Here is a 12,682-nt window from a genome sequence, read left to right as displayed (position 1 = left end):
TAATCCGGGGTTCCCCTTTTTGATGTCGGTCGGGTCTGTCTCCTCGGGAGCCTTTTGCATTTCTTGGATCAGCAATGTTAGTTACTCTAGGCCAGTGGCTCTCAACCAAGTTTATTTTGTCCCCCAGGGGACATTTGGCAATGTCTGGTGATGCTTCTGGTTGTCACAGCTTGCGGGGGGTCGGGTGCTACTGGAATCTGGTGGGTAGGGGCCAGGGACGCTGCTACACGTCCTACAGTGCACGGGACGGCCCCGAGCATCAGCATGCTGAGGTGGAGAACGCTGCTCTGGGAACACCTGGGAAACTGGGGATCGTTGACAAGGCATCCCGCTGTGGGGCAGCTTGAAGGACAGGGGCCACGGTCAGGCCTGGGCGCAGGCAGGGTGGTGGGAGGAGATGCAAAGGTGTGCCAGAGGCAGGAGGGAGGAAACAGAGGGGAGCAGGGGAGATGGTGGTGGGCGCCTGGATCGATGTTCTCAGGATGGCTTTGGGGGCACAGTGGGGATCAGTCACCCTCCCAGCTCTGGGCCAAGGTGGATAGGCTCCCCCCTCGGACACCTCTCATGTGCGATACCTTTCATGAGCTCTGTCCCAGCTTTGCTGCACGCTAGAATCACCCGGGAAGCTTTAAAAAACACTGTTACCGAGGTTGCACCCCATAGCAATTCCTTCAGAATGTCTGGGGTGGGAGCCACATGATTCCAGTGAGTCCCGCCCCCCCCCCCCCCCCAGCCCGCATGCTGCTGTATCCAGGTGAGGGCTTCTTGACTGGGTGCTGGCCGGTCTGCACCTGAGAGATGCACTAATTATAGCTGAGGAGAGACAGGGAGGGCAAGAGGGAAGGATAAGGGGCTGGGACGTTTAGCTTGAAGTAGGGCCCACCTGGCGGGGACGGGAGAGAGACTGGTTAAGGATCGGGTCTGTAAGTGTCGGGAGCTGAGACTTCAATTTCATCTAAGAAAGAATTTTCTACTAAAGTTGTCCAAAGATGGAGGAGGCCGCCCGTCCCCATGGAGGAGAGTGGTGGTTTCCCATCCCTGGATGTGTGGGAGCAGAGACCAGGCAGGGGACTCGAGTCCCAGCGTCCCCTGCCCCCATGCTGCAGTCTGGGGAGCACGGGCATTTGTCTGGGGTTGGCAGGGCCTCTGGAAGGGAATGCTGGCCTGCCAGGCCCCAGTGGTCCAGGAGCAGCTCTGGGAAAGACGAGTTCCTTCTGTCCCGCGGCCGGCAGCTCCACTGGGCGTCATGACTCCTCGTCCCATCACCCGGGGCTCCGCACACAGCCGGAGCTCGCTCTGTGCCATGGTTGGCACAGGTGCTGACTGTGCTTTCTGCCCGAGCAGGTGGTCCGGAGGCACATCCTGGGCTCCATCGTGCAGAGCGAAGGCAGCTATGTGGAGTCTCTGAAACGGGTACTCCAGGTAGGACTCCGGGGGGTCTGGGGAGAGGGCAGGGGAGACCCCGGAGGGACATTTTACAAGGAGCGTTTGGGGACTGTGGGCATTTTTAAGGGGAAGGAGCCAAAGGCCAGGGCTTTTATGGAAACAGCAGGACCTCCAAATGGGGGACACCAAGAATTCCAGATGCCTTGGTATTCACAGGATGACTGCATTTTCTGAAACCATGTCGGGGTTCAATAAAATGAGCTGTATCCTATGGACTTGAGGGCATATGGTGCCTCTTGTGCCTCCCTCGCCACTCTGGGAGCCCCTGGGGCAGGGGCTGATGTCTCCCCGTCATCTTGGAGCTCCCTGGGGGCGCCCTCTCCCCTGTGATCTGGATGCACAGGAATTGCTAAGTAGATGCTTACGTGACTAAGGTGTGCTGGCCTGGTCTGTAGTTTGCATTCCTGAAAAGGTGAACCTTCTGGGATGTTGTGGGCTCTTGGGGAGGACAACAGGGAGGGGAATTGTAGGGGTGGGAGGGTGCTAGTAACAACCTCATTTCCCCTCCTGAGTTTGGATCCACAGTGGAGGAGCCCAGACCTCAGGCAGGTGGAGACAAAAATATCCCGTGTTTCTGACAGAGCTGGTTGGAGAGTGTGGCTCTAGGTCTTGCTGTGACATCACTGCCACTGCTCTGTTAGACAGACTGGCTCACTTGTGGGCAAAGCCGATCTGGGCCGGCCCCTGGGGACTGCCTCCGTGGAGCTCCTTGCAGGCAGGGGTCTGCCCGAAAACCCAGCTTAACACATAAGTCACGGGGGTGGGTTATGGATGGGCAGAAGGGTCAGGAGTGTTACGATCATGGAGATCCTTCCAGAAGGACAGGTGAAGAGTGAGGGGTGGGTGCTCCTCCCGCAGGAAGGTCTGCCGAGTTCTGCTTGGCCCGGTCCAGGTGGCCATGAGGGCAGTGGGGGCAGGGGCTGTGGCCTGGCCTCGGGGCACTCACCCTGCCCGCGCCGCCCCCCTCAGGATTACCGCAACCCCCTGATGGAGATGGAGCCCAAGGCGCTGAGTGCCCGCAAGTGCCAGGTGGTGTTTTTTCGCGTGAAGGAGATCCTGCACTGCCACTCCATGTTCCAGATCGCCCTGTCCTCCCGCGTGGCCGAGTGGGACTCCACCGAGAAGATTGGGGACCTCTTCGTGGCTTCGGTAGGTGTCCCCAGACTCTCCCCAGCCTGCCAAGGTGCCAACCGCGGCCGTGATTTGGATGTTCTCCGGGCCAGCCTCCTGCCTCCACCTGGTCGCCTCGTCCCAGACAGTGGGGTCAGAGGGTGGCAGGGCCTGAGTCGGCCTGGCCTACGCGGGGGTGGGCGTGACACCTTGCAGTGTGTCCTCAGAGATGTCCGCCTGCGTGCCGCCCGCTCACTGTTCTGGCTCCGCCTAGGTGGCAGTGCCTCTAGGAGACTGGCCACTGTGGGCAGCCACCTGGCTGATCTCAAGTGCCCCCTGCTGAGTGCTCGCAGAGGGACCACTGTGCGACGCTCACACAGAGCATGGCCTTGGCCCCAGAGGATGCTGCAGGGTGTCGGGGCCAGGCCACTGGGTCGTGCTCCCGGAGACCTGGCCTGGTCCCAGCTCAGCTGTGCAAACGTGGGCAGCTCCAGGGCCCTCTCGGGGCTCAGGTCCCCATCTGTGGAAGAAGGGGGTGTGCTGGACTCATGGTTTTTGACACTGAAGTCTGTGGGCCCCAGAGAGATTCATGGGGTGAGAGATGGTCAGATCGGTGGAAACTGCTTCGATATGTTGTAGGCAACTGGGTTCTGCTAAAAGACAAAAAACCCAGCACCCTGGTCGGTGTGTCCATGGGGCTCAGGTCAGGAGCACCATCCTTGAGGGTGGGGAGCTGGGGGGTGTAGCAAAGGGCCGCCATGCCCCCCTTCGCCTGTGGGCCAGGCTGCCGTGCTGCGGGATGAGGGACCTCCCCGGGCTCTCCTTAGCACCACCTCTTCCTCCCTGTGACCTTGGTGTCTCTTCGCCTCTCTGAGCCCTGTCCCCTCCCCTCACCGGGTGACAGGTTTCCTCACCTCAAGGCTAGCTGAGACCCTCCAGCAGAGGAGGACTGTGGTCGCCGGTGAGGGTGGGGTGCTGGTCGCCCTCCCCCTCGCATGGATGTGACCCTCCCGGGCCGCGCCCACACCTGTTTCAGTTCTCCAAGTCCGTGGTGCTAGACGTGTACAGCGACTACGTGAACAACTTTACCAATGCCATGTCCATCATCAAGAAGGCCTGTCTCACCAAGCCCGCCTTCCTCGAGTTCCTCAAGGTGGGCCTGAGGGTGGTCCGGGGCCCCTCTCAATGGAGCCCCGGCCGTCGGTGGGGGGGGGCAGGGAGGTGTCTCAGGAGGGAGGGATCGCTGCAGCATCACTTCTTTGGCCCAGACGCCTTTCTTCTTTCCTTTGGGCCATCCCCAGGCCCACGGGAAGAAAATCTGCCTCTCCTTTCCCCACTCTGCCAAGGGGAGGGTGAAGAAGAGTTAAAGTTTCTGTAAGCCGCTTGGGATCCTGGAGTTCTGACAGGTGGAAGCGTAGGCCTGTGACATCTGCAGATGGTGGCTGGGCTTGGTGTGGCTCAGGTTGTGGCCGGGATGATCCCTTTTCTTAAAGCGGTGCTTTGGGGATCACGTGCGAGAATAGAGTTTAAAGGACTATAGGCCTCAAGTAGCTGTGGGACCAGGTCCCCAATCCCCATTTCCTAGGCGCACACTTAGGTGAGTCAGAGACGTGCCACCCAGCAGAGGGCGCAGGTGAGCTAGGGCCCCCGGCCTCAGCCGAGGAGCCTACAGCCTGGATCCCAGAGGATCACGGGGGCTTTCTCAATGGGGTGCCATCTGACATGGGTCCTGGGGGCGGTCAGTGGGGTTGAAATGGAGAGATGGAGAAGAGGGTGTTCCAGGTGCAAGGGTGATGGGGCAAAGGTCAGAGGCAAGGCTGGTTGGATCCTGGGAGCACTGGGTGCCCGGGAGAGAGGCCCAGAGCAGTGGAGTTCAGTTTGGGCGGATCTGGACCTCCTGGCCCAGGGGCTAGGATGTCGTATTTCAGGCAGCGGGGAGCCACTGAAGTTTTGGGTAGAGGCAGATGGAGGCAGAGGCCGGTGGGGAAGCTGTGGCGGCAGCCTGGGTCGCAGGGGCTGAGGGCCTGGGTCAAGGTGACAGGTGTGTGGATGGAGAGGTGGAAACAGAAGCAAGAGACAGGACAGTAAGAACCGTCCCCCTGCCAATCCTCACCCCGGCCCAGGCCCGTCCGCTTTAGTTTAGGTGGAGGGAATGGTTGTCTTGGCTACTTTCAGTAGCCTGACTTCTTGGATAAATTGCTGAAATGTCCTACTTATGCTTTTAGTCCAGAGACTTTAACGTGATGCTCTAGGCTTTCCAGGGTGAGGGGCTGTACCGGGGAGCCCTGTGGTGGCAGGGACCCCTGACTGTGGAACCAGGGACCTCCTGGGCTCTTCTCTTGGGCCCAAGGCTGAGCAGGGTCCTGGGTCCGGGGAGGGGAGCCCGGGATGGGCCGCATCTGTACCCCGGGTGCTGGGCCCTTGCTGCGGAGGCTCAGTGAATTATCCCCCCTCATCTCCAACAGCGGCGGCAGGTGTGTAGCCCCGACCGCGTCACGCTCTACGGGCTGATGGTGAAGCCCATCCAGAGGTTCCCTCAGTTCATCCTCCTGCTTCAGGTACCACGGGGGATTCCGGCGGCCACCAACCTGCAGGGTGGGGCGTGGGATGGTGCGAGCCTCATGGGGTTGGGGCAGGAGGCCTGGCTTCTCATCCGTCACCCACAACCCACGCATCTGTGCACGGTGGGCAGGGCCTTGGCCCCCCGGCCTCCTCTTTCCCCACTCCTAGGGTGGAGCCCATCGAGCTTACTTTCGCCTCCCCTGGTGGGAACCTGGTGACCGGTGGTGACGTTAGCCCAGGTTGTGGGAAGGCACGTGGAATCCGGGCGACCGTGGGGCCCCTGGCAGTGAGGAGATGCCCCGTGGGTGCTCTGATCTTGGCACTTCAGGCTTCCCGAGGGAGCGTTAGCCTCCACGCTGGGCCCCGAGAGCTTGAGGCACCTCCCCTGGTTGCCGGGGGTCCTCAGTCAGGGGGTGAGTCCCCCTGGGGGGAAGGCTGGCTGCCAGCCCAAGGGCCCCAGCTGGGCTTCCTCTCTGTTCTCAGAGCGACCAGCAGCAGGAGTGGGTCTCGTCTCAGTGTAAAGTTCACCAGTGGATCAGGGATCGGTCCGCACAGCTGTTTTATTTTAGTTTTTCATTCACCAGCTGCTTCTTGAGGCCTTGCTTTATGTCAGGCCCCGCCTATCCTGGCTACAAGCTGGGCCCTTCTCAGGCCCGAGTGTGGAGGCGGAGGCTGTGACCCCAGCCAGGGGAGGGTCTGCTGGGGTGGGGGTCTCAGTCGTGGCTCCCTCTGGGCCCCGGCAGGACATGCTGAAGAACACCCCCAGGGGCCACCCGGACAGGCTCTCGCTGCAGCTGGCGCTCACGGAGCTGGAGACGCTGGCCGAGAAGCTGAACGAGCAGAAGCGGCTGGCCGACCAGGTGGCCGAGATCCAGCAGCTGACCAAGAGCGTCAGTGACCGCAGCAGCCTCAACAAGGTGCGTGCGTAGCTGCCCTGCAGCCGGCCTCGCCTGTCGCTCTGCCTCCTGCCCTGTGGCACCCACCAGGTGGCAGTGTTCTCCGAGGGAGGCGATTCTTTGCTTCTCTCTGAGCCCGCAGACCTTACCTTAAGGATTAATCTTGACTAGACCTCCACATTCGTTACTACTCATGTGATTTTAGGATACCAGCTGATTTAATTCAGCAGGTGTGATCGCCAGTAAAGGTGCCAGAAATGATAGCCTAGTGTTGTGCTTAAACTAGTGGGCCGTGGAGTCAGAGTCTGGGTTTGAATCCCGATTTTGCCACTGGTGCTTACTGTGTGGCCTCAGGGGAATCACCCAACCTCTCTGAACCTCAGTTGTTTCCTCTGTACTGAGAAGAGCTCGATGGCGCCTGACCCTCAGGGCTTCTGCGAGGCAAATGAGTGAGTTGGCAAACTGGCAGACCCAGAGCCCTTAATACAAGGTGGCAGCTGTCATTATTAGTGTTATTTTTTAAGAAGCAAAAAGAAAAATCCACGCCATGTTTTGGGATTGCAACTTAGGAAAATTCTAGCAAGAAAAAAAATCTTGAAAAACTTTCAAATGGGTCTATTAGGGAACTCTGTTTTTATTTTATTTTATTTTATTTTTTTGCGGTACGCGGGCCTCTCACTGCTGTGGCCTCTCCCGTTGCGGAGCACGGGCTCCAGACGCGCAGGCTCAGCGGCCATGGCTCACGGGCCGAGCCGCTCCGCAGCATGTGGGATCTTCCCAGACCGGGGCACGAACCCGTGTCCCCTGCATCGGCAGGCGGACTCTCAACCACTGTGCCACCAGGGAAGCTTGGGAACTCTGTTTTTAAAACACAAAGTTGGTACAAAAAAATTAGTCACCTCCCAGAGTCACCTGTTGGTGAACTTTATTTTTTAAATTTTATTTGTTTATTTATTTGGCTGCGTTGGGTCTTCGTTGCTGTGCGCGGGCTTTCTCTAGTTGTGGCGAACAGGGGCTACTCTTCATTGCAGTGCACGGGCTTCTCATTGCGGTGGCTTCTCTTGTTGCGGAGTATGGGCTCTAGGCGTGCGGGCTTCAGTAGTTGTGGCACGCGGGTTCAGTAGTTGTGGCTAGTGGGCTCTAGAGCTCAGGCTCAGTAGTTGCGGCACATGGGCTTAGTTGCTCCGCGGCATGTGGGATCTTCCCAGAGCAGGGCTCAAACCCGTGTCCTCTGCTTGGCAGGCGGATTCTTAACCACTGCACCACCAGGGAGGTCCCTTTGGTGAACTTTAGTCCTCTGTTTCCCTAGTGGCTTGTGACATGAGCCGCTTGCAGCTGCACCCACATCTGGGAGGCCCCGGGCCCCGCCTTCTTTCACCCACCAGAGTGTGGGGTTTGGCCCCGATGGTTCGGGGTGAGGTGACCCCCACCCCAGGGCACTTGGCGAGGGCAAGCGTTGTTCTTTGGGGAAGGGACATCCTGTGGAGTCACAGGGAGGTGTTCAGGTATTTGGGGGAAAACTGGGAGCCTCCTGGCTCTGTGGCCCCAAAAGCAGAACTAAGGCCAGTGACTAAGGCTGATGAGATTTCAGCCACACGGGGTGGAACTTTCTAATGTTTGGGGAGTGTCACCAGGAGCACCACAGCGCTTCCCACGTGGCCCCGCCCTTTACAGTACATGATACTTACTAACTGCATTGTCATGTTTGATTTTCACCACAGGCCTACAAAACAAGGCCCGGACAAGTGAACTTGCAGGGTCCCTTGCAATTCTAAGCTTCAGGGTCCTGCATCTTAAGACTGTCCCACCTCAGGCCAAATTCAGGCTGCACATGTGTATTTAGGCCCACACAGTATTTTTAGGAAAATGGAATTAATTGCCAACATTTAGAAATGGAGAAATGTCCCACAACATTTAGACTCATGTATCTTCTTAAGGGTCGGAAGAGCTGGCACTCCGGCCCACCCTCCTATGTGGCACCAGTCACCTGAGTAGCGGCTGCCCTTGCCCCCTCAGTCCACATCCAGGTCTTCCCACTGAGGTTACTTCTGGCCCTGCAGGCACCTGGGTTTGCTTTTCCTGTTCCAGGAGTATAGAGCTGGGAAGAAAAGATGAGGCAGGGGATGGAGCCCCCTCCCCGGGGTGTATCCCCATCCAGGATTGCTCAGAGTGGGCCTGAAGGGTGGAGGTCATCCCCCTTCCCCGCCTCCAGGCAGGACTTCCCCAGCCAGTTCCACACAAGCCTTCTATTTTTTTAAAAAAAATTATTTGTTTATTTGGCTGCACCGGGTCTTAGTTGTGGCATGCGGGGTCTTAGTTGTGGCACGCGGGATCTTTAGTTGCGGCATACAGACTCTTAGTTGCTGCATCCAGCTCCCCGACCAGGGATCGAACCTGGGCCCCCTGTGTTGGGAGCGCGGATTCTTAGCCAGTGGACCACCAGGGAAGTCCCAAACCTTCTATTTTGAAACGTCTCTCGGGTTAAAAAGACCTTAGCCCAGCCATGGCCACCGTGCTGGTGTTTGATGGTCTTTGCACTTGGGAAGTATCTTCTTCTGTCTTTAGCTCCTTTCCTGTAACCAAGAGGGTTTTTCTCGCTTTGGCTCACACACTTGTGAGATCACTCGGGAGAAGGAAACCCTTCTCCTTAGCACTTGCTCTGGGAAGAGCTGTCTGTTCCCTTCTGCTCTGTCCGCTGGGGGGGACCTGGGCTGTGAGGAGCAGTGGTCACTGGCTGGAGGTCAGGGGGACCTGTTGGGTGTTGGGCGAGGAACTGACAGCCCCAAGCCTCAGTTTCCCCACCTGTCAAGTGGGTGTGTTGGATGCGTGTGGGATGGTGTCGTGGAGAGAGTGATGGTGGCCGCACACCACGCCTTCCCCTGCCAGGGCCCCCCTGGGGCAGTCTCGGCCAGTTCTGAGGCCAGTGCAGTGATTTCCCTATTGCCACCCATCACCCAGAGAGAAGTGGAAATGAAACTGGGTGTGCCCGAAGTGGAACGGTGTCGGCTGTTTCAAAATGTGCCTGCTCAGGACACGACTGCAGGGGGCTGCTTGTGCAATATCCGAGTTTTCTTTTGTCTTTCTTGTTTTTAATCTGCTTAAGTGGCAGGAGGATGGTTGTCGGAAGCCAGGGGACTTTCCTCTCTCCTGAGGAAAAGGGTCACGGCACACTTGGCCGTCTTCTGATGGGCCTGCTGTCTTCAGAGTCCCAGCTGTGTCTACACGAGCTGGCAGTCAGCTTGCTGGTGGAAGCTGTGGGCTGGGGGAGCCCAGTCTTAGCAGTCATGGGGGTATCCCTGGGGCACCCTGAGACTTTTTGTGTGTGTTGGGAGCGGTGGGCTTTCTCTGACTCCTCTAACCCCCAGTCAGGAGCCAGAGGGCGTGTGGCTGGCTGCCCGGTGCTGGGAACAGCGTGTGTGGCCTGGCTCTGTCCTGCCCTGCCGCTCAACCGGCACTGGGTCTCAGCAAGTCTCTTTACCTCTGGAATCTCCATCCCCTTGTCCAGGAGTGGGGAGGCCTCAGCGTTCTTGAGGCGATTAAATGAGACGTGGACTCTTTAGTGGCATGTGGTGTCACTCGGGCTTTCGTGTCGCCTGGAGAGACACCGCTCTTCACAGAACAGAAGGGCATTCTGTCCAGGAGAGGTTTGGGGATGACCCGCCCTTTCCCTTGTGAGGATGGGGCGGAGGGGCGCTAGCTGCTGTCATCAGGATCACGGGCTTTGGGAAGGAATTTTGCTGAACACTCCTTTTACTCCTCAGCAAAATCCTTAGTTAGTAAAGAGACGATTTCCCAGCGGGTCTCTGGGTCTGATGGTGGTCCGGGGCTGGCAGCATTCTTGGAGTCCAGCCCGAGATGGGCAGACGCCTGTTCGGATGCTGGAGGCTTGAAGGCCTTCAGCCTTGTCAGAGGGTTGCCTTGCCGACCAGCAGATCTGTCCCAGCCCCACACGAGGCCTTCCACGAGGCCAGTAGCTGAGGTTGTTCAATAGGTCAGGGTGACGAATGGGACCTACTTTCAGGCCAGGAGTCTCCCTGCTTGAGGCCACACGAACAGTGGCAGCAGTGGGGACAGTGGCCATCTGCGGGGTGTCCCGTCGCAGGGCCGGCTCCTTGGGTGTGTGGCCTGTGCCGTCACCAGGGTGGGCACTCAGAAGGGCCCCACGTTTGGCTTAATGCTCTGCCATTGCCATCTTGAAATTCTTTTTTTTTTTTGCGGTACGCGGGCCTCACTGTTGTGGCCTCTCCCGTTGCGGAGCACAGGCTCCGGACGCGCAGGCTCAGCGGCCATGGTTCACGGGCCCAGCCTCTCCGCGGCATGTGGGATCTTCCCGGACCGGGGCACGAACCCGTGTCCCCTGCATCGGCAGGCGGACTCTCAACCACTGCGCCACCAGGGGAGCCCTTGAAATTCTTAATAATTCTGAGCGAGCACCGGGTTTTCCTCCTCTGCTGGGCTCTGCGGATCATGTAGCCAGGTCCGGTCACACGTTGTTGCCTTGGTGATGTGAGCTCGTAGAGGTATCGCCCACTTGACAGCTGAGAAAGCTGAGGTGTGGAGAGGTGACATGGCGCCTGCCAGAGGGCTTCACAGCGGGCGCTCCGGGAACCAAGGTCAGAGCACAGGTCTGCGGCTCTGGAGCTGTCCCGCTGGCAGTGGCTGGCTCACCTGAGCAGGGGTGCTGGCTGCTAGGGCCGGTGGGTGGTCAGTGCCTCCTGTCCCCCGGGGATGGAGGGCGTGGCCCTGCCTCATCCTCCACCTCCCCCAGCTGTGGTCCCCTTTGTATGTGGAGGGAGAATCCTGGGTCTTTGGCACAGCGATGTCTGTGGAGCAGCCCGTGTACGATGTTGGTGTTGACCTTGCTCTGTCCCCTCCCCCCAGCTTTTGACCTCAGGCCAGCGTCAGCTGCTCCTGTGTGAGACGCTGACGGAGACCGTGTACGGTGACCGCGGGCAGCTGATCAAGTCCAAGGAGCGCAGGGTCTTCCTGCTCAGCGACATGCTGGTCTGCGCCAACATCAACTTCAAGTAAGCAGGCCTGGCTGTTGCCCCTCCCTGGGGACCCCTCCTGTCATGTCCCAGTCCGTCATAGCTGGGGTCCTGCGTGAGCTCATCGGAGGCCTCCAACATCCCGACTTCCTCTTCTATCCCTTTGTGACTGCTCTGTCCCTGGTCCCCAGAGCTAGGAAGCACCTGCAGAGGTCACTGAGGGCAAACCACTGTCTGTTGCACAGGGTGGACTGTTCTGGAACTCTGCCGTCGGAACTGAACAGTCTGCTGAGTTTTGACCACTTTGAAATTCAAGAGATTCTTCCCTGTTCCCAGCCCAGATCCCAAATCCCTGCTGCTTTAAGTCAAATAGATTTTCCTCCGGCCGGATCTGAGTGTTTCTCAACATGAGTCTTTGCCTTTCCCCCAACTCCCTGCAGGAGCCTGGTTTCCCGGTTCTGGGTCAGAGGTTGTAGAAATGCCCAGAGGCAGGCTGCCAGGTGTTGCCTGGAGTCGGGATTGGAGTTGGAGCCCTGCAGTGGGGAGAGGGTGATTCTTTAGACCAGAGTCTGCAAACTCATGGCCCGTGGGTTGCACTAGGCCTCTGGAAATCCTGTGTTTGGCTCCTACGGGGAGTTCACACAAAGGTTGAGACATCTGGCTTCTCTTAGAAACGTGAAGATCTCGCGTTCTGGGCCCACAGTGCCTGGGGCCACACGGGCCTGCAGCTGGGTTGCGTGAACGCTTTACTGGGGCTCCCACCTGGCCCGGGTCACTCGTATCCACTGCTTGGTCCTGTGGGCGTCAGGGATTGTGACCCTTTACCAGATGAAGGCCAGCTGCGACCTTTCCAGCCATACTCGTATCCACTCGAGTGGAGGAGAATCTCGGTTCTCAATATTTGGCAGCAGTTTCAAAAACCACAGAAACAGCAGATGGCAGCAACACCCCAGACCCACGAGGGAAAGCAGTCACCCGTAGATGGGCGTTAACCCCAGCCTGGCTCTCCCACCGCTTGGCTGGAGCACATGTGGGGCGGGGGGCGCCCGAGGAGACTGGTTTAGATTCTGCACCCAGAGTCGGCTGTGCCTTCCTGTGCATGGCCACGGAGCAGATTTGGGGATTATCCGTGGTTGTGGATCACGTGTCCTGGAAGGTGGGGAGCAAGCAGGGCTATCTGGGGGCTCACACACAGCCTCCACCCACTCATCCTTCAGTCTGTTAATCCATCAAATGTTTATTGAACTCTTACTTGGTGTCAGTTCACAGGTCTGGACAGGATCCGGCCCTGGTAGGGGTCTTGGGCAAGGAAGCCTCTGTCCCAGATCAGTGCAGCGGTGCTGATGGCTGACTCATTCATTCATTCGTTCATTCACTCCCTCCCTCATTCAAGCACTATAATTTTTTTTTTTTTTTTTTGTGGTACGCGGGCCTCTCACCGCTGTGGCCTCTCCTGTTGCGGAGCACAGGCTCCGGACGCGCAGGCTCAGCGGCCATGGCTCACGGGCCCAGCCGCTCTGCGGCATGTGGGATCTTCCCGGACCGGGACACGAACCCGTGTCCCCCGCATTGGCAGGCGGACTCTCAACCGCTGCGCCACCAGGGAAGCCCAAGCCCTATAATTTTTAAGTCCCGTTTATATCCTGGGCTCTGTGCAGGTGCTAGGGATCTGACCTACAC

The 12,682-nt window shown here is 58.6% G+C and overlaps 1 protein-coding gene across 10 annotated transcripts in view; it reads left to right on the top strand.

The window, feature by feature from the left end:
- ARHGEF10L (Rho guanine nucleotide exchange factor 10 like) overlaps window positions 1–12,682 on the top strand; it is a 178,611-nt gene that overhangs the window by 87,840 nt on the left and 78,089 nt on the right. For all 10 annotated transcript variants that reach the window (XM_029228733.1, XM_029228728.1, XM_029228729.1 and 7 more), the window contains 6 exons: window positions 1,345–1,422; window positions 2,416–2,595; window positions 3,593–3,709; window positions 5,022–5,114; window positions 5,862–6,035; window positions 10,896–11,041. In XM_029228733.1, coding sequence (XP_029084566.1) covers window positions 1,345–1,422; window positions 2,416–2,595; window positions 3,593–3,709; window positions 5,022–5,114; window positions 5,862–6,035; window positions 10,896–11,041 — 788 coding nt within the window. The remainder of the gene's footprint in view (window positions 1–1,344; window positions 1,423–2,415; window positions 2,596–3,592; window positions 3,710–5,021; window positions 5,115–5,861; window positions 6,036–10,895; window positions 11,042–12,682) is intronic.

The sequence above is a fragment of the Monodon monoceros genome, unplaced genomic scaffold (assembly GCF_005190385.1).
Source record: "Monodon monoceros isolate NGI ecotype Baffin Bay Population unplaced genomic scaffold, NGI_Narwhal_1 Super_Scaffold_18, whole genome shotgun sequence".
NCBI classification, from domain to species: domain Eukaryota; kingdom Metazoa; phylum Chordata; class Mammalia; order Artiodactyla; family Monodontidae; genus Monodon; species Monodon monoceros.
The sequence above is the reverse complement of the archived record's forward strand: the minus strand, read 5'-3'. Positions and strand labels throughout refer to the sequence as shown.